The sequence below is a fragment of the Gymnoscopelus microlampas genome, assembly GCF_963454915.1.
Source record: "Gymnoscopelus microlampas genome assembly, chromosome: 12".
Classification (NCBI taxonomy): Eukaryota; Metazoa; Chordata; class Actinopteri; order Myctophiformes; family Myctophidae; genus Gymnoscopelus; species Gymnoscopelus microlampas.
The window spans coordinates 28,704,794-28,726,378 of NC_139949.1; the positions used below are offsets into that span (position 1 = coordinate 28,704,794).

Here is a 21,585-nt window from a genome sequence, read left to right on the forward strand (position 1 = left end):
TGATCATTTCATTAATCTTGATTGAATACTTTAACAGTTTGCAAATAGTACTACAGTGGTACGATTTTACTATGACACCAATTGCTCAAAGGATAACACAAAAAGCTTATAGAGCTTTTACTGTTGTAGGCTATAGGGCTTGTTGCCATTGTGGTCCTGGCTCCTGTGTAAGTGTGTATTCAATTCATTTAAATATCTTATTTTTTAATAAATAACCATTAAGGTGAAAAGGACTAACATAAATTCCAGTCTCCCACATTTGAGTGACTGTAAATAGCAATAACATTTACAAAAGAAAACATTCAAACTCAATGTTTAATTAATGTGAATGCATACCACATGCATTGAACGCTACCTATTACTGCTTCCTTGTAGTGTTAGAGTACATTATTGGACTTTGTGATTTTCAAATGAAAATTTCTTGGAAACTAAATCACATTTGTACGATGAAACTTATCCGGGGGGGAAAAATCTGCTTTGAATTTGACCATTTACATATCTGATCTGAACCATATTGATCTTTAAAGTTAGCAGGCCTTTGCTACAGTATATTATAGTCTAAAACTATTACTACTATTCAGTAATAATAAAGTAAATGCAACAACCAGATTCCCCCCCCAAAAAATCTATTAAGATAACACTGGCAAATTAATCATGTATTTGAAGAAGAACATATTATTGGTAGTATCATTTTATCATAAACCACACAAAGTCAATCAGTTAAAATACTACTTTCTTTTTTAATAAGGTTCAGTTTCATTGACTCAGCCAATACAGTTTTAAATACATTGTATTTTATTATTTAGTTGTCAAATTAAACTCACCAAAATTTTACAGTAATTCCAAAGATATGTAAAATATGTATCACACAACAATTCGTGAACATGTATGACAGCAAAACACATACTGAAAGGTAATCACTGCTGCTGAATGTGTCCACCAAGATATTGGTCAAACCAGTCATTAGATTTGCAAGCATGAAAAACAATAACTGATTCCGGTTGACAGCTTGATAAAGGCAAAGTACTTCCATGTTGCTTTTCTTTTTGTCAGAAGATGAATCGTCTTTCTTGTGTGGATTCCATGAGGATGGTACAAAGTAACAACCTGATATGCTTTTAAGATAAAGTAAAATTATATCAGCCATGCCAAGGCAGGATATAAAAAACAAGCATTGGGCAATAGTCCAAAGGCAGAAAGGTAAATTTGCCATTCGACGAGACACTGGCTCAACAAATGTCTGACACAGGTACAAAGCAGAATATAGTACACAACTTCCTAACAAGAATGTACCCATTACTTTGACCCATTCTTTCACTTGTGTTCTTGGTTGCATAACATAGAGACCAATTTGAACTCCTGCCATGTAGATGGCAATGTACCCCGCAATGGAGAAGATGCCTTCCTTGTTGGCATGAAGAAAGTCTTTTGTCCGGTCATTGTTATTGATAATGAAAGATTTCAAACCCGTTTCTAGAGAAAACTGATAAAAAACACCTAACAAAAGGGCAAACAGCCATGACTTGTTGGCTGGGAATAGAGCTAAGAGCACAGAGGCCATGACTCTGACTATAGCTAGAGTAAAAAAGAAATTCCAATGAACACCATATTCTGTTACATGCTCATGGTAGTCAGTCATTTTTACACTCACTAGCCTTACCACCCCAAGGACAACCAAGGGCCAGACGGATAATAGCTGCTTACTGACATGCTTAATTTTGGATCCAGGTATATTCTTCTGTCGTGCCTCAGGACACACTAAAGCATTTGCCAAGATATAAGCTCCAACACCAAAGTCCATGACCCCAGTTCCATAGGTCTCAGTTTTAGCATATCTCCTTGGGAACACACTAAAATCCACGGCTAGAATGCTTATAGCCGTTTTCACATTTACAAGCACTCGGAAGACAGTTACAAAAGGAACCTGGTTGCTCTGGACATGACTGTGAAGAAAGTTTTTTATGGCGTTCTGCGGGTGTACAACAGTGGGAAGACGGCTGGTGAAGTAGATGTAGAAAAGCACACCCACTGAAACAAATGCTAGGCCCATGATGACCTGATGAAGAACGTCACATAGGATGGTGCATGACAGAACAAGGGGTAATATAATAATAGAGAAGTCTAGAAGGAGATGAGAAATCCATGGAAATGGTAATGAGAGAGATCCTTTGCCGTGATGACACAGAATTAAAAGCATCCCTCTCATGAGAAGGCACAGGGGGGCAAGAAATGTGCCAAGTGCCACTTCCTCAAGGCTGGTCCCATTGAGGTTGCTGACAAACGCTACCTTCAGTTCCCGCTGAGACATAGCCTGCAAACAAACATTACAGTTTTTTAGGCTATGTGGAATCAAAAATACATGATGGCATATCACTTAGCATTGATATTGTTCTGATGCTAGGAGGACTGAGGTCAGGAGATTACAGCTCATACATGTAGTAGTAGTAGTACACATGATGACGCGATTACACAATGACGTCATCACCCGGGCATTTCCGCATTCAGCACAACAAGGAAATGTACCTTCCTTGATTTTGCAAAAATACAGGGTACATAAAGATATTTTTGCCACATGTACGATCTCCTCACATCAGAACAATGGGATTTAGATTTTAAAACAGAAAAGTGTGCAATTTTTATTGGTAGAAGTTAGAAGATAAATAATATAGCAGCATCAACATTTACAGCTAAAAAAAACAAGAGTGAGTCAGCAGCACCATTAGTTTAATAATATTTAGGGTTGGTACCCTCAAGCAAATAAGCCACGTAATGTAAGGTTACTGGCTAGAATGTCAAAATTGTTAAATACTTACTGCAGTTGATGCATTCGTGTCAGTTGAGCTCTGATCAGGAGAGTTCCGCAGTGACTTGAGACCAGAGCTGGACGAGAGACTTTCAAAACAACTCAGATTTCCGGGTTGTTCTGCAAGGTATATATAAAGAAGGTATGATCATCTACGTCATTTTCGTCGGCCGGGAGGCGGGAGCCAATAGACCCCGCCCACTCTCTGAGTGAACTGCCAGTGCCTCCACGCATCTTCAGTCCATTCTGTCCATAATAGAGTCCATAATCCCTCGATAATCAGGCTAGACTTCAATGTATTTCACCAGACTTCCGGTTCTAGTTTTGGCTTCCATGCGCATCAATGGCGTCTACCCGGCCCGTAAACTGACTGTACCTTCTTCATTATGGCCGTGCTTCTCTGAGCAACTTCTGGGAATGTACAGATGCCGTGATGGAAATAAAAATAAATACAAATAGACATGCGATCATTTAAATGGAAATATCTTAAATAATACCGTATCCTACAACAGCTACATTAACATAAAAACATATGCCACATCTTAGCCTATATTAATTTGCCATGTTTTTACACTGTCATGCCATGTTTACGCCGTGTTACCAGGCTTTCCATTTACTGCTCAGTGCTCTAATCCGGTGTAGAGCCCGCCTAGTCTGTCCTGTTATTTGCACCCACAAATACATTTAAGTACAGTTTCCGTTCCAGACCGGATCAGCAACATGCAAAGTGAATTGATCCCAGTCTACTGTCTAGCAAATCCATTTTTTCCCCATCTGGAATTCAGCCGGAAGTGGGCGTGGTATTCCAACTTCTGGATGAGGGCGGGAATCATCAGCTCTGGCAGGCGGTGGTCAGTGTTGCCAATTCTGCTTATTATAAGCGATGTTTGGCTTGTTTTTATGTAAAGTTGCTTGTAACATAGTTGAGGTTTGCGTTTTTTTTGGGCTTGTTTGTTTCTAAAGTGTAGTTGCTTATTTGGGCTTGTTTCCTATGTTGTTTAAACCAGTGTTCCATTTTCAATTCAAGGACCCCCAAATGAATATGCATTTGTCTGCAGACCCCCATCTGAAAACATTTTATGCCAGGGACCCCCATACAAGGTTTGTGTTGTTAAAAATAATCACATTTTCATCAAGATGTTGGGGGAATGAGCAGATCTACAAGCTCACAACGCGTCACGATGTGAGGCGTTGTGAGCTTGTAGATCGGCTATTTTGAAATAGCCAATGTTTAAAGAGCGAAGGCGGGCTCGCTTCTTTTGGGCTTGTTTTCATAGACTTGGTTGCTTGTTTCTCTCCCCAAATCTGTCAACAATGGCGTTGTGTTGGGCGGCCAGAGGCCATATGAGTTTGTCCTTGTGGAATTTATGACAGCAAAGAAAAATGTCGCTCTAGCATACGTACAGCAAACCAACTACTATTGCGGGCTTTTATTCTTTCTTTATATAAATTATAACTCCTTCTCCGTGTAGGATTCAGGGCTTAAATAAAGAACAAACACTGGACAACTGTGTGGAGTTGAAATCCATGCATTCTGAGGAGAGCCAACGTACAGCTGGATTTGGACATGGAGGAAGAAAGGTAACCGTAACGTCAACTTCCACAAAGAGTTTCTACTCTTTGCCGTTAACCTGACAGTAAAAACACCTGATTTGTAACACCATGAAAAAAATGTGCCTATAACTAAGATATTTACTTTGCTAACTCTTACTAGAGGCAGGCACTGTCATCTCTCTGCCAGTGGTGGAAAAAGTACTACATTTTTGTACTTAAGTAAAAGTATCAATACTCTATTACAAGTAAAAGTCCGGAATTGAAAATTCACTTGAGTAAAAGTACAAAAGTATTGGCATCAAAATATACTTTAAGTACCAAAAGTAGAAGTACTCATTATGCCCGTTTCACAAGGAATAATATGTATAAAATGCATTAAAATCAGATATACATTAAAAGCAGATCTATCTCACAACAGGTTACGATGCAACGCGTTGTGAGCTTGTAGATCAAATAGCCAAAGTTTAAATATACGGCTGAAGAGGTTAATGTATATGTTTACTTTTGTTATAATAATCAAAATCTACAAAGTAACTACTAACGTTTTCAAATAATTGTAGTAGAAGTACTGAAAAGTTGAAATACTCCAGTAAAGTAAAAGTACCTCAAAATTGTACTTAAGTACAGTACTTTAGTACATGTACTTAGTTACTTTCCACCACTGATCTCCGCTTATAAACGCAAACTAACCCAATTTTCTGATGTAAATTTAAATTATAAATGTGTAATGCCCCCCCCCCCCCCCCCATTAACTGTTAATAATGTAGCTTCTGAAACTACACTCAATGAAACGACCAGACTCAACATCACGATATGTTTTAATTTACTGTCTGTTTACTCTGTTATGTCATGTGTATTTTAAATCACATTAAACACAACACGTAATGCCATGTCTGGACAAGAAATTGTGAGAGATGTGCTGTCACTGTGGGAATTTGACACATAACTGGTGATGGAGTACTATAGTCATAGTCGTAGACTACCAGAGTGTGGACTAGTTCAGCACATCTGTTTACAGTCCTCACACCAAGTCAGGACATAGAAACCAACCTTCATCATGATCATTGTGAATTAGCAGAAAAGTAGTTCTGTAAAACAATTGTACAATATGATGATGGTGATGATGATAATAATAATAAACATGTCCTTTTGAAATGGTTCAAAAATGAGGGTAGGGGATGGGACACCTGGCCTGGGTCAGACTAAATTGGACTCAGTGTACACCCCACACACCTACTGTGCATCGAGTTAATTGATGCACACATGATAAATCAGTCATCCCCACAAACATTCAGGGAGAGAGACAGAGAAGAGTCACATGGCATTCATCTCCTTGTGGCTAACTACTACTTTTACACCAAGGCATGGCAAGCATTTTGGTCGCATGGAAATAAAATGACCTTCCCTGAAACCTTGGCTGTCGTCTGTCCTGCAATTGAACCTGTTACTTACAACCTAATATCGCCCATTTGGTTGGAGTGACCAGCCCGACATTACAAATTTGACGTATGAACTAGTACACATTTTGAAATGTTAATACATTTTCCTCCCTTGTGCTGGACTCCCCTTTTGTTTCCTTATTCTATGTAGATGAATGGATTCCGTAAGAAAGTCCATCCGAGTCAACAGACTCTCAAAGATTCACTGGAGGATGACATCCAGGCCTTCCTCATAGAAGAAGACCAACTTCACACATATGATGACCTCACCAAAGTCAACCCAGTGACTCCAACGACCGGTACTGTCAAGCTACTTTGAAATTATTCTGTGGAAGCCCTTGCAAATAAGGTGGTTCGATCATTTAGCTAAATTTTGTCAACAAAATTGGACTGAACTGTGAATCTTAGTTGCCATCGTAATACATTGAATTGTTATTTATAAACCTAAAAAGACAATAGGCTGTGACTTTTCAGTGGAGGGAGGTGAACAATAAAGTTCAGGACTCTTGCAAAGTCATACAGTGCTTAACTGATATTAGAATTGTTGACAGAACCTCTTGCCAATTCTAGAGTGCAATGCTTCCATCAGTCAGGTTTATAATCTGTCTGTGTCCAATGGAGACATGTCCATTATGCTATGCATCAGTATCATTCTGAATGAGAGGTGAGGGCAGAGACATCACCTTTAGTAACCTTTAGTACTGTGACGGTACGTTTTAACAGCGGGCAACTCTGGGCGATGCCGGGCGACATCGCCCAAAAAGATAAAGAAAATCCATCTTTTGGACGATGTCGCCCGGCATCGCCCGGCATCGCCCGATCGCCGGCTCTCATAGACTTTCATTATATTTTTGGGCGACGTCGCCCAGTATTGCCCGCTGTTAAAACGCAGGGTAAGTCACCATGGCCAAATGTGCCAGCAGCACATTTTATCTTGACATAGCTAAAATACACACAAGATTCTACAGAATCTGGTGTGTATTTTAGCTATGTCAAGATAAATGTGCTGCTGGCACAATCTATCTATGAAGTAATACTGTTTGTTGCTCTAAAAGCTTGAATAAGTGCTCACTTCACTAACACCGGACATTTTAGTGGCCTTCAGTGCTGCTAGCTGTCTCAGATTTATTTTCCTGTGAGATTCATTGAACATCCCTAATCTTGAAAATATCTGCTTCTCATGTTTCTTTGTTTGTTATTGTTTATGCCTATTGCCAATGGACATGTCCTGTATTTTGGTTTGGCAGTGCTGAAATGCCTGCAGGCCAGGTACAGTGTGAAGGTGTTCTACACCCATGCCGGCTGCACCTTGGTGGCACTCAATCCCTTCCAGCCCATTCCACAACTCTACTCCCTGGATGTGATGAGGGAGTACCACTGTGCTCCTCGGCCACAGGTATTTACAACTACTGGCCACTGGGTGACATCAGACATCACCAATGTATCTGGGATGTATTGACATTAATAATAAAAAAGGTACTTAAATAATATTTAACATGTATGTAATGTTTTCCCATAAAGGAGTTAAAACCCCATATTTTCACTGTGGCAGAGGAGGCCTACAGGAATGTGCGAGGCCAACTGGAACCAGTTAACCAGTCTTTGGTGGTTAGTGGAGAGAGTGGGGCAGGAAAGGTAAATAAATACATAGTGTTTTATTGTGATACAGGGCTTCAGAGTGTGATAAATTAGTCACATTTCGCAACAGTTTGTCTGGCATTATTAGTTTAGCACTATAGCCCCATGTTGGTGATTACATCTTAGTAGTTGGCGAAAAGTTACAGCAAACACTGAAGCAAAATGTTGATTTCTTGTAAATCCTTGAAAGAATATAGGCTGGACAAGAACTACTGCTGAAAGTAGTGAATGTCTAACCTGACGTTCAGGAAGTACAGGTCTACGTTCAATTCTTGTAGGCTGGACAACATATAGTCTTGTACTTCCAAGTTACACTTTTTGGCGGCAGTTCTCTTCCAGTCTTTATCTCCTCATGAGATAGAGATAAAATTGGGAATGTCCAGTTTATACACAGGGATTGGTAGGAACCCAGGGAAGCACCCTCTGTCTAAAAGTATTGGTGAGAGGTGTTGCAATTCAAAAATATTGGCTTTTATTGCCAACTTCACAAAATAGAAATAACTCTATTGAGATAAAAAAGAGTCTTCAGTCAATGCCCTAACCCCCATAACCACGAAACAATTGGCTCACCCATGCTGGGTTTTGAGAAATAGACATTAGCTGAAGTGCCTTCAGGTGCGTCTGTGTCAGAATGTGGGGACACTGCAGCTCTCTTCCTTTATTTCCATGCATACAATTGTGTGAGGGAAATTGCCCATGGTTGTGCAGGTTTACAGGTACTGTGTTGGGGCCCTTAGGTAGAGTTGTTCCGATACCGATATACCAGTATCGGAAAAGCTGCCGATACTGCCTAAAATGCTGGTATCGGCGAGTATGCCAGTCTGATTCCGATACCCTGTGATTTATCACATAATTCATTTACAGTCATATTTTTGAATGCTTCAGTTGATGTTGCACGACTGTTTTATACTCTTACTGTACATTATAATTTTACTAACTCGTAGCTGCTCTTTAACAATTATTAATGGCATTTGTATTTATTTCTAGATCAGTGGTTCTCAAACCTTACGTATGAAACCTTAATTTCAAGGACCCCCAAGTACAGTCTCAGTGTTATAGACCTGTAAGGGTCTATTTGGAACCCCCTCAAGGAACCCAGATGGTCTCTGGACCCCACTTTGAGAACCACTGATCCTGATTTTGTTCAAATTACACCGATACGCAAGTTATGGGTATTGGAATCGGTATCGGAAAGTAAAAAATGGTATCGGTACATCTCTACCCTTAGGACATACTTGGGGCCTGTGCCTGTTTACAGTAGGTTAGTCCACTTTGTAATAACTAAACAAGTGCTGCATACATTATGTGCCCTCTTGTGCATTCTTGCTTGTAGCCTAAATAGGGCTAATAATTAATATAATAATTTAATATAAATCAATTAATAATCATTCCATATTTTGAGTGATGTCATTATAGGCCCACATTTTCAAACCGTTTAAAATATTTTTTGAAAATAGCTGATCTACAAGCTCACTATGCATCATGATGCGACGTGTTTTAAGTTTGTATATTGCCTATTTTAACTTTTTTCACACAGCACCGTTGTGTGTGTGGACACTGATGAAGGCTGAATAGCTGAAACGCATATGGAACAATAAGAAATATGGACTTTTATTTCTGAGTGCGACCCTCCATGGTTTGATTGGTTGAATAGAAGAAAACAAATGAAAAGGTTTTCTAACAAGGGACATAGTAGGTCAGACAAGCCATTGATTGGTGGTCTTATGAATTAATAAACTCACAAGACTATTATTTTAGTATGATAACATTTGATACATTTTCTTCCTAGACGTGGACATCGCGGTGTTTGATGAAATTCTATGCCACCGTGGCATCCTCCTCCTCAGTGGTGGAGAGTCAGGACACAGTCCATAGAATAGAGAGGAGAGTTCTGGACTCCAACCCTATCATGGAAGCTTTTGGTGAGACAGTTTGTCATTGATTTCCAGTTGAAATACAGATTGGCACCATGGACAGTAATTCAATTCAAGCATTATCCCCTATGTAGGCAATGCCTGCACACTAAGGAACCACAACAGCAGTCGATTTGGAAAATACATCCAACTCCAGCTGGACAGGTACTTATGATTGGCCCCAAGTCTCCTCATCTTTCTTTATGTAATCAATTAATACATATTAAACTTTCACATGCCTGAACAGTTAGTGTAGGAACAAAAAATAAAGTATGCCAATGAAGAATAATGGAGTCCCGCACATTTTGTAGCTTGCATAAGTCCACACTTTAATATTGCAACGTTTGTGCGGACATCTGGAATTTGGAGTGTGGGACTCAATTTCTTCATGTTGTGAAATCACTTGAATGAATTTCTTCTGAAATGTGCTGATTAGTCTTGTTTATTCACATGAATCATTGTTGTGAAGGTCTCAATTATTAGTGGGGGCATCGGTACAAACGTATTTGCTGGAGAAGACCAGGGTGGCCTGCCAACCAGCTAATGAGAGGAACTTCCACATATTCTATCAGGCAAGTTAAAACATATTGAAGCCTTTTAAAGTTTGTATATATTATATAGAGTCCGGGTAGCTCAGTCGGTAGAGCACTCACCGTTCTGGGTTAGATCCTGGGCACTCCCAGCTCAGCATATGAGTTGGTTAAAGTACTGGGAGCTAATGATAGGTGTTGCGGTACTACACCTCAGCAATCCAGCTACCAGTGCTCTAGTCTGCGTATTGAAAAGGGGATAGACACCCTTGTTCTCGACTGATACCGACAATAAGCCACTCAAAAACAGATACAAGGTTTCTGCCCAGAAAAGTGATGATCTATAAATAATGTACTAATGTGTTGAGGTAATAGCATTGATTTATAACACTTTTATCCTTTTTTCCCCAGATGATGAACGGGGCCACAGATGAGCAGAGAAAGGAATGGAAGATGCCACATGAACAGAATTTCATGTGGCTTCCAAATGTTCAGAAAACTGTGGAAGGTTGGTCTTTATTTCTGCCCTGTTATAATGAGACAGTTCTTGCACGATCTGTTTACTTTTTTTGCTGTGACAAAGCAATAAGGCTATAAGCGAGAACATTAATTACATTAACATTAATGTCTTTACCTTCATTTTAATATTTTTCAGAAGATTGTTTTGATGAGACTTTGGAGGCAATGGTTCATCTGGGCATCAATGCAGAGAGACAGGGACAAATATTTAGGGTACAGTATCTTTACTTGTTAATCTCTTCATGTTTATTATTGTCTTTCTATGTAAGCACAGCATGTACATTCTAAAGTATTCCCTGTGGTGTGATGTGTTACAGATATTAGCAGGGATTTTGTATCTGGGGAATGTAAACTTCTGTTTCTCAGTGGATGAATCACAGCCATGTGACCTAGATGAGGAATCTAAAGGTATCTATTCCATCTGATTTATTCTGCATTAAGTGTTGTGCAGGTACTGGAAAAAGTAGTGCGTGACAAGATGAGAAAACGTATCCAAACTCTAGAGTTAAAGCTTTCTTCTTTATTACGACATTTTGATCCAAACTGTTTTTCCTCAGGAAAAGACCAGTTTGAGTCGCTATAACATTTTTCTCATATTTACTTTATAGCTATGTGGTCATGATATATATAAGTCCATATATTGTCTATCATCTGTATCTTACTTCTGTGATTGAGGAACCTGAAGTTCTTTGACTCGTTACATGGTGAAAAGGGTCTCATAATCACACTTTTAGTACAAACAAAAAAGAACACGGTAGACATTTCTGCCAATATATAAAACATTTGGTGCTTAATTTTGGACACGTGGAATGGCTGTAATTGTATTATATAGCGTCACAGAAAGGTCGAGTCATACCAAAGACTAGTGGCCTGTGTTCACAGAAAGTGTTTTTTAGCAAAGGAGCGCTTTGGATATCGTATCCAGAACCCTTCTGACCAATTGCTTAGGTTTAGTGTTTTACGCAAAACCTATCAACTGTTGCTGTAAGCACATCAACAGTTGATAGGTTTTAACTTTGCAGCCATCATGTTATTAGCACAAATAACCTAGCTGAAATAATGGTAAACATGGACTTCTCATGGTTGTGGGAACGATTCGGTCATAAATTACCGGGTTGTCAGACATAGCGTGGAGGATCAATCGTGACATTGATCTCAGATATGAAATTGGGCCCCATGTGAAACATGCAAGTAGGTAATGAAATAAAGGTGTTTGGTAACAAATTGGAAAAGGACTGAGAGAAGATAATACTAGTCTGGTAGGTCTGCCTGTGAGCCCATATTGCAAGCTGCTAGACATTAAAGAAAAGTAAATTGTCCACCGCGGTGCATCCGGCTTTGTCGAGCGTCTACGCAAACACAATTGGCCCGTGTTCGGGATAGTGAAGCCGGGCTGGGAGGGTGATATTGGCTATGGGCTGGGGGCGGCGCCGGCTCTGCGGGATCTCCCGGTGGGGGCTCAACACACAGAAATGTGTCTGGGGAGTAATCAATGCCATAACAACAATTGCACACAACATCAATTAACTAGCTAACTTGATTAACAACACGCTGTTCTTCTTGCCTTTTGGTAGAGTTCTTGCATCAGGCTGCTGGTCTGTTGTGTATTCCTGCAGACCAGTTGCAGACATGTCTGAGAGTGCGGATGTTGAAGGCAGGGAAACACAATGTCCTGAAGCCCTGCTCCCAGTCAGAGTGTGGTGTTCGGCGAGACTGTCTGGCCAAGGTCATCTATGCCCTGTGAGTGAAAAGGAATTATGAAACAATATCTATCAACCGGACAATGATTGTGTTGTTTGAAAATTATGCAGGAGTTTATGGTTGGGCTTTGGCCCAGCCTGTATTGAGTATTTTAAGCAGATAACACAAAAAGTATAAACATTTTGTGTTATCTGCTTAAATATAAAAACATCATACTGCCTTTGTACATTACAGCAAAAGCGCTGTGCCATTTAATTGCTGTTTGAAACAATGACTAATACCTCTGTTAATCTTAGATTTTTTTTTTGACAGACTGTTTGAATGGTTGGTTACGTTTATCAACAACAGCATATGTGCAGACAACTCCACTTGGTGCAATTTTATAGGTGAAAAAATATTATCTTTGCCTTTGTTGATCACAAATATGTTGTTAGTTTTTTTTACCATTCAATCTAATCAAGCTCACATCATCCTCTCTGACCTCCAGGTCTCCTGGATGTTTACGGGTTTGAGTGCTTTCAAATCAATAACCTTGAGCAGCTATGCATCAACTACGCCAATGAGAAACTCCAGCAGCACTTTGTCACCCACTATCTCAGAGCTCAGCAGGTAGTTTTGATAGCTTTGAATACATTTTCTGTTTCAGACTTCTGCCTTAACCCATTTAGGCCTGAGGCCTTCTAAATCCTGACTTAAGTTTTCTGAAAAACTTCAAATATTTATTCAAAAATTACAACAAATGTATGTTGCTATATACTGTACTTAGCAACAAGAACCCCAAAAGGGGTTCCCGTCTTGAAAGGTATAGTTAGTTACAAATAGGGGTTCCCGCCCAAAATGGGTTAAGAATTAGCTGGAAGTTTATCTATTTCTATGTATGTTCAAAATCTATGTTATGTTTTTCATGGTGACCGTCAGAGGTTCTCACATTAGTTGGTTCTAGAAGTGCTTTGGTTCTAATGCGGATTAAGGCACTCCAAATGCTTTTTCTGCCAAAGTGAGCGATGTTATGTGGACGTGCACCATTAAGGACAGGCCATCTAATGGTAACATAAATGGAAGATAATGACATTATGCACAACCTTTTTTTGGTTGGCCAAAACTTTCACTTGGAAACCCAATCATCCCTATACAGGAAAAAAAAGATAGTGATAAATCAACCACGGTTAGCACGGTACTTTATTATTATTATATTGTAATTGTATTATTATGGTATGGTAATTATTTGTATAGATATAATGTAAATGGACATTGACAAATTACTCAACCCCAGTATAGATACTCCTGGTCAAATATTACTGGACTACAAGTGAAAGTTGCTCAGCCAGATTTGTTCTACAGTTAAAGTACACATAAAAAAAACAATTAAAAGAAGTAAAGAAGTGCAACTGCACACATAGTCATAAGGCAAGAGAAATAATAGCACACTTTAGGAATTCATTTAAACAATTTAGGTAGGGAAGCAGGTGCACTGTCCGATGGAGTCTGCCATCAGGTCGGACAGTAAACTTTTGAAAGACCAGATCAGTCTGCAAGTGATTCCAAGCTGCAGGGGCAGCGCACATGAAGGCTCGTTGCCAAGTTCAGTTCGAGCTTTAGGAACAGTAAGTAACAGGGAGTCGCTTGAACGTAAACTGTAGTTAATGGTTTTGAGTGTAATATACCCAAATAATGTAGGAGCGAAGCAAACAAAGGATGGATTTGTAGATAAATAAGTACTGTGAATGAGCCTGCGTGAGGTCAATGAATAACACCCAACTCTGGCATACAAGGTACGATGGTGAGTGAGAAACGTGCAGCCTGTGACAAACCCTAGAGCACTGTGATACACAGTATCTAACCAGTGCAAGCATTTGGCTGTGACATGCATGTAAATCAGATCACCATACCGTAGTCCAATAATGGAAGGAAAGTAGCCTCCACCAGTTTTTTGTCAACAAAGGAAAAGCAGGATCTATTTCTAAAATAAAATTCTAGCTTGAGCTTCTTAACCAAGTTTTCAATATGACATTTGAATGTAAAATTGTCATCAATTAAAATACCTGAAGTACTTGTACTGTGAGACTACTTCAATTTGACTGCCCTGCAAGGTTACAATGTCAGAAGAAGAAGCCGATGCCTTCTTTGAATTGGATTTGAGAACAACAGCAGTTTAGTCTTTGTTACATTCAGTCTTTGTTAAGTTTCAAGCTACGCAACTGTGATTCCATGACATTAAAAGCACTCTGCAGATACTCTAGGCCTAGGGATTGAACAAGAGTGGCAATCCTACAGTATAATAAAATTGAATTGTAATTTTTTTCTTTGAATATGTCAGAATTTGTTTTGGTATCTGTTCCTCTCAGGAAGAGTATGTGTTGGAGGGCTTGGAGTGGTCCTTTGTCAAATACCAGGACAACCAGAGTTGTTTGGAACTGATAGAAGGCAGCCCATCCAGCGTTTTCTCTCTTCTCAACGAGGTCTGTTGTTCAACTTCAGGACTTATGCATGGATCAATCTACATAATCATTAATCAACAATAATTTTACAATAATAAATGGGCATGATACTTTTCCCCCCACCCAGGAGTGTCGTCTTAATCGTGCCTCTGATCCTCAGAAGTTGAGTGTCAGACTAGAGAATGATCTCTCAGAGAATGCAAACATAAGCTGGGATAAGCTGAGCAATTTGCCACACTTCATTGTGGCCCACTATGCTGGTAAAGTCAGCTACCAAATAGAAGGCATGATGGAGAAAAACAAGGTAGATAGGAAAGTCACTCATCATATATGAATCACACCAACTGCTGATCATCTAAATGGTGACCATTCTCTACCCATTCATTATACTGCACACCTGATTCCTTTTCATAGGACCCAGTGCCACCAGAGCTCACTGAACTGCTTCAGACGTCTGAGAACCCTCTGCTTCATCTGGTCTTTGCTGACAGCGATGCAGACTGTCCAACAAGCAGAGGACTCAGTAAGGTGACCACTGTGGTCTCAAAGTTCAAGGTAAGAAAGTACAATCACGATCACTTGGGTTTCTCTGAGGACTTCAACCCTGACACTGAAAGATGTCAAATGATATTGCCAATGTTGACATATGCCCATACCCTGTATTTTGGCATGCCCATATATGGTTTTGGTTGGATCAGCGGTTCTGGACAACTGGATACTGGTGTCCATATATGGACATAGCGGTCGGATCAGCGGTTCTGGACAACCACATCCAAATAACTTGGTGGCGAGCACCACAATCCCGCGAGTCCTTGCCAACGCACGCAGCGAGTTTGAAGTTGGCGCACGTTAAGCGCATATATTTGGGCATATCGGTCGGATCTGTTTTTATTTTTAGTTCGGTCAACTCATTTTTTTTGTAAATTTAAGTTTGTTATTTCGTTCTTTTTTCTTAACTAGAATAACCATGGTTTGTGTTTGACTGTAGAACTCTTTGGAGAGCCTGATGAAGATTCTCCATTGCACAACGCCCCATTACACACGCTGTATCAAACCTAACTCACACTGCACACCACTGACCTTCAAAAAGGAAGAGGTAGATATTTTGCCTATACAAGATGTGTGTTTTGCACAACATAGGAGGGGGAAAAAGATTCTAATTAGGACCCTTATCTGATGTCAGGTTATCATGCAGTTGGAGGCCTGTGGAATAGTGGAGACCATACATATTAGTGCAGCAGGATTTCCAATAAGGTAATGCATCTGTGGTTTTACTTCATTGTAGTCCTAGGACCAAGTTTTTCATTTGTATTGTTTGTACTTTTGTGATTGATCTTAGTCATTTCTGCTTTGCTGTACAGAATTCCTTTCAAAGGATTTGTACAGCGTTATGGAATGATATCTAAATCTTTAGTCTTCAAACCAAGAGCTCAAAGTAGTGGTAAGTAAAGTATCATCTGCATAATCGCTCTGTGCTTTAGTGCATCTAATGTAATGCTTGTGGATCATTTCTGCATATTTCTCCTTGACGATGATTTTATTTCCTCTCTTAGGTCTGATGGGTTCTTTTCCCTTCACTAGCTCTCTTAATAGACTTGATCCTCAATTCTCTTCTCTCTTGGGACTTTGCAATTGCATTAAAACCAGGACTTTTCTAACAAACTTTGCAACTGCCTTAGAACCTTTTAAGGTAAATGCATGGATTTCTGACCGCCGAAAGCTGCTTTGCAAGTCGTTTAATCATAAAGCATTGTCTGTTACTGGGCTCTTTTTTTTATATTGATGTTGAATAAGTCAGCTCACTAAAACTTCTCTTACATGCTGTCTGTCCTTTTACTCTTGCATGAGTATAGCATGGAAATAAACACATGCAATGCTAATGTGGACCTTACAATTCACACCAATCAGGATATTGATGTTCTATTTGCACTGTCTTATTTCTGTTGGCTTTCTACCTTCTCTATAGCTAAATCCCCTGAACTGCTTGTGCTTGATTAACTGACACCGACTCCCACAAACCCATGCTCACATCCAGTCTTCTGAATGATGCTTAGAGAGATTGATCAGTTAACCTTGTCTAACTTGTGGTTGCCCTTCTCTGTGCTCGTCTCAGATGTGGAGATTCGTTCGGCTGTGGACGATGTTCTCAGGGTGGTGTTACAAAGCCAGTCACTTGACTCATCACAACAGCTTGACAGTGAGACACACAGCTCATTGGTGCACTGTGGAAGAACTAAAGTCTTTCTCACACAGAGGATGGTCAGTTTACACACATAATGCTTATGCAAAATAAATGTCTGCCATTTTTTGATCCACTACCTGATAATGTTGTGTCAAATTTGTATTGTTAAGTCTATGGTTATCTCATGCGTAAGTATAGTAATGTCTTGAATCACTGCTCACCCAGTTATAATCAGTAGTGCATGTAACTCATCCCCAGTAATCATATACTGTGATTTGTCCCACAGTTGGAGCTTCTGGAGGACCAGAGGAAGGGGATCATGACACAGAGGGCATTCTCCATACAGTGCTGCTGGCGGAGGTACCAATGTCGCAAGCGCCACACCCAGAGACGTGCTGCCACCCTGATCCAAACAGGTAAAACTCCAAATAACTACCCAGGCTGTGTCAGCTTGAGTGGGATCAGTGTTTATATACAGTACAATTTAGTGGCTTTGTCTGCTCGCTGTGCCATCAGTGTCTGGCCAACAGATGCCAGCTGGTTAACCACTTAAGCTCAGTTGAAACATTTTCCAAATTGCTGATCTACAAACTCAGCAGCTTGTAAATTGGCTTTTTTTTCCTTATATATCAAAGATTTTCAGCTATGACATATCCACTATAGGGACGCCAGGTTTTAAGTGGTTGCAGTGTATATGCGGGTGTTGTGTTTTCAGTTGCAGTGTATATGCTGGTGTTGTTTTTCTTTGTAAGTCAAATGTTGAATATACTGTGTGTGTGTGTGTGTGTGTGTGTGTGTGTGTGTGTGTGTGTGTGTGTGTGTGTTGCTCTCTGCAGTGGTTCGGTCGTGGCTGGTTAGGAGGCAGGTCCGGAAGTGGAACAGGGCAGCCGCCGCCATCCAGACCACCTGGAGGAAATGGAGGGTACGTAAAGGAAAGAAAGCGTCACTCAGTATTTATTTATATTCAAAAAAAGTTTTGGGATTCTGTTGCATGTCTATTTTGCAAGTTAGTTCAAGCACAATCAACCATTCAAACTTTATTTATAGTGAACATCATATATTAGATGCAACTTCAAGTGCTGAACATAAAAAGTGAAAGAAAATCATGAGCCAAATGCCAAAATGTTAAAGTGAATAAACAAAGGACTATAACATGCAACAAAACTAAGAATAAAATAAGAAATAATTGAAGTGCAAAATGAAATCCACACTAGATAAAGGCAAGGTGTGTTCTTAAATGTGTCTTACAGAAAGCTTATTTGTTTTGTTTGGATTTGAATTAGTAAGATTGTGGACAAATAACAGTTTAACATCACCCACTACCTCCTAGTTCAAATTCCATTCAGTATTCAATAACTTATTAATTCTTAATTAATTTAGAATTTATGAATTTGTTATTTTTGTCAAATGACAGGCAAGGATGGATGTGTTGGCCGAGGCAGAGCTGGATGATGCCAAAGACCTGCTGGAGGAAGATGAGCCAGTAATAAACCCTGAACTCAGGGAAAGCGGCTTGGTGCAGCTCACCAGCATTCCAGAGCCTATCACGGTGCGAAGCTGGCCCATGGGCCTTGCTCTGGCCTCAGCTCCTTCCATCACTGTGTCTCTGACAGCCACAAGCTTCCAAAAGATGCTGTTGGTAATGGCCTACCTCAGCTTGCCCTCCAGCAGAGGGGAGTACAAGGTGGAGACTAACCAGTATAATCATGGTCTGGCCTCCATTAGAGCTCAGCCCAGGGTGAGCACACATGCACAGAACCTTTGGGAAAAGCAGGTTAAAGGAGTAGTTCACCAAAAAAAAAATTACTTATTTTCTATCAATTGCACACCCCATGAAGCCTTGAATCCATGGATTTATTTTTGTTTTTGTGGCATTCCTAAGCCAATAATTTGATTCCCGTCTCCTACCGGCTAATGTATCCGGTAGGAGACACAAAGTAGATTATTTGTGTCTCCTACCGGATACACACCCGGTCATCAAATTATTGGCTTAGGAATGCCACTAAAACAAAAATAAATCCATGAATTCAAGGCTTCATGGGGTGTGCAATTGATAGAAGATAAGTCATTTTTTGGGTGAACTCCTCCTTTAAGCTTTTTCTTTTCATTATGCTTGCTGGATGTTATGGGTAGTTTTCTTGATTTTTCCCTCTTGTCTTACCAGGGATCTGTGAAGCTCCACTATCAGAGATCGCCACTGCTCTATGCTGACATTCAGCCAGACCAGATGGGTGAGGGACTGACGGGTTTCAACGAGATCCTGCTAGAGAAATCCTTGTAAACACAAAACACTACAAAGATTTCCTGGGAACAGATGAATGCCAATACCTGTGTTGCTTGAGCAATGGAGGTAAAGATAGCCCCTGCTCCATACAGTATAAACACTGATTTAAATGGAGGGAACAGACAGACATTTAACACTACCATATCAGATTTCTACATAGTAAATAGAAATGTGTTGCACATTTTGATGTCTGTGACAGTCTGTGGCTGAAATGAAATGTTTGCAAAGAATTATGATACCAAAACAACCTTTTTAAGCACATTTCCAAAAGAGTCCCACAACATCCATTTGTTCATTTTCACAAACCTTTGACACATTCTTTTTGCTGCTATAGACCCTATATTTATACAGAATACTATACTGTGGGACTGGAATATGGTTAATGACTCACCATTTTCCACTGGAGCACACTCACACCCTTCTGTTATGATGTTCTAGGTCATGGAAGAGCATAGAAAATAACAGTAATTTCCACCCAAAATGCATTTGCTAACATTTGTTGTAGCCTCTGGCTTTATCAAAGGTGCAAAAATCTCTAATAACTTGAATGCTCTGTAAATTCTCTAAATACATTTAATAACAGGGACTTAAAAGCAATAAATCAAAACCAGGAAAAAGGGTTTTTTGGTTTAGTTGCTGGAAAGAATTAAAATGGTGAAGAAAGTAGTTTATCCCACAGAAGAAAAAAGTATTTGCCTTAGAGAGTTAATAAGGTTCTCTTATTTGAACCCATTAAGACCTGAGGCTGATTTTACAAATGCCTTCTAAATCAGTAGTTCGCACACTTTCAAGATTTTTCAAACTTTTTCAAAAATAGCAGCTGTACAAGGTTGCAGCTTTATCTGCTATTTTTGAATAGCCAACGCAACATATAAAATGACACTGATGCTTTCCCGGTTTTAATGGGTTAATGTAATCTATGGTCATGGCTCAACTGAACAGAACTGTGTTTGATTCTATGTTTGCAAAACAGCACCTGCCATATGTCACAATCTTGGTACCTTTAAAAATGTAATAATGTGCATGCATGTCTTTTCTTGTAGTTGCTTTTTGGGGAAAATTTGATTGTTGTTTGACAAGTGCCTTTGTCCAAATCTGGATGTCTCAAGATTGTTCATTTGTGTATTTATTTGACTGCTTTGGTTGATGTATTGGGGTTTTGTGTGTGAAAAGCATACATTTGTAAATATCTGACATGCATAATTTGAATGCTGCAGAACATATTATAATTTATTTCCAATATGACCATCAGTGGAAACTAATGCATAAAGCAAGCATTGCACAAAGATAAAGCACATACTTTGCACATAAAATATGTATGCTGATACTCAACATTTATTACTGCATACTAAGTAGACATCGTGTTGATGTAAAACTGGAGGAAAGTAGTCAAATAGCTGCTCTCTTAAAGGGTTTCATTATGGAGTATTTTTATTTAATGTTTATCAGGTAAATATATTAAACCATGTTATGGACATAATACTGTATGTGAATATTAATGACCTGCCAAATCTTATGCTTTTTATCAACTGCAGTTCAAAGTAATGGTAGTAGTGTATATCATGATTAATGCATTTTTATTACACTTCACTTTTTACCGACACAAAATTGTTGGAAACATTATTTTAATTGACACCTAGGGTTCTATTACTAATGCTCCAAACAAAGGGAAAATCAGCCCTAAAACTGACTATTCTTTGCTATTCCAGTGGTTTTATTTTTCATTCAGTGTCTCCAAAATATGGAAAACTCTCCCTAAGCTGTTAGTCAGAGTATCGAGACGAATATTTGTGTCATCAGTTCACACTTTTTGGAATCTGTCCATTGACATGACTTTTGTGCTCATAGCATTTTTGTTTGAGAATTGTATGCAAAATTAGGTTTTATTTAAATATAGGGCTTGCAGCTCTAACAGTATATTCCAGTAAAACCCCACAGCTACTGTGTCCTAGGAGGTCCAGCTCAAGGATTTTGTCTCTAAATGACATCTTCACTAGTCTTGCCACTCTGCCGTTTCAGCTGAAGGAGAGTGTTATTCAAATTCACAAAGTAAAACTTAGTTGTACAATATTAGAAAATAACGTGAATCCTACTTTAGGGTAGATTTTCCCTTTTAATCAGGAGAATTCAGTTTTAACAGGTGCAGATTTTACATGTACAACTATTAGATGTAACACGTACATCTGTTCCGGAACCTTTGTATTTGACTAACGGAGGCTGTTGTAACTGCTGTTGATTGCTAGTAATTTATATCTAAGTTTACCACTACACATTTCAGGATCTGCAATAGATTTTCTTTTAAATATCTTATGCCAAAGCATTGAAATATTCAGTTTGAGTATATGACCAGTATTTTTTGTATTACCTTACTGTATGCTCCGTTTCTTGTAATGTTAAATAAATACAAACTGTTTTACACCTATGATAGATCAACGGTCATGTTGATTATTTGTTAAGCACATTTTCTCAAACTTATCAGTCCTCACTGTATTACTCAAAGGCAGACGGATAGCTCAACAATTTACAAGCTATCCACCACCTGCAGAGTAAGTAGACATAATTGGTACTGTCATGCTTTAGTGAT

At 39.2% G+C, this 21,585-nt stretch overlaps 2 protein-coding genes across 2 annotated transcripts; one reads left to right on the top strand and one right to left on the bottom strand.

Annotated features, from left to right (window-relative positions):
* Window positions 1-715: 715 nt before the first annotated feature.
* pigw (phosphatidylinositol glycan anchor biosynthesis, class W) lies at window positions 716-2,911 on the bottom strand. Its single transcript, XM_084073735.1, has 2 exons — window positions 2,814-2,911; window positions 716-2,311 (listed from the first exon to the last, which is right to left on the bottom strand). The coding sequence occupies exon 2, from the start codon at window positions 2,306-2,308 to the stop codon at window positions 821-823; it is 1,488 nt and encodes a 495-aa protein (XP_083929861.1). The 5' UTR covers window positions 2,309-2,311; window positions 2,814-2,911; the 3' UTR covers window positions 716-820.
* Window positions 2,912-4,136: 1,225 nt separating this feature from the next.
* myo19 (myosin XIX) lies at window positions 4,137-21,428 on the top strand. The gene is made up of 24 exons (XM_084074504.1): window positions 4,137-4,384; window positions 5,948-6,095; window positions 7,044-7,192; window positions 7,318-7,431; window positions 9,224-9,356; window positions 9,443-9,512; window positions 9,817-9,919; window positions 10,289-10,385; window positions 10,533-10,609; window positions 10,714-10,804; window positions 11,971-12,136; window positions 12,410-12,483; window positions 12,585-12,706; window positions 14,443-14,556; window positions 14,663-14,839; window positions 14,950-15,090; window positions 15,524-15,631; window positions 15,719-15,789; window positions 15,897-15,976; window positions 16,649-16,794; window positions 17,004-17,133; window positions 17,554-17,639; window positions 18,132-18,455; window positions 18,882-21,428. The coding sequence occupies exons 1-24, from the start codon at window positions 4,331-4,333 to the stop codon at window positions 18,996-18,998; spliced, it is 2,892 nt and encodes a 963-aa protein (XP_083930630.1). The 5' UTR covers window positions 4,137-4,330; the 3' UTR covers window positions 18,999-21,428.
* The last annotated feature ends 157 nt before the right edge of the window (window positions 21,429-21,585 follow it).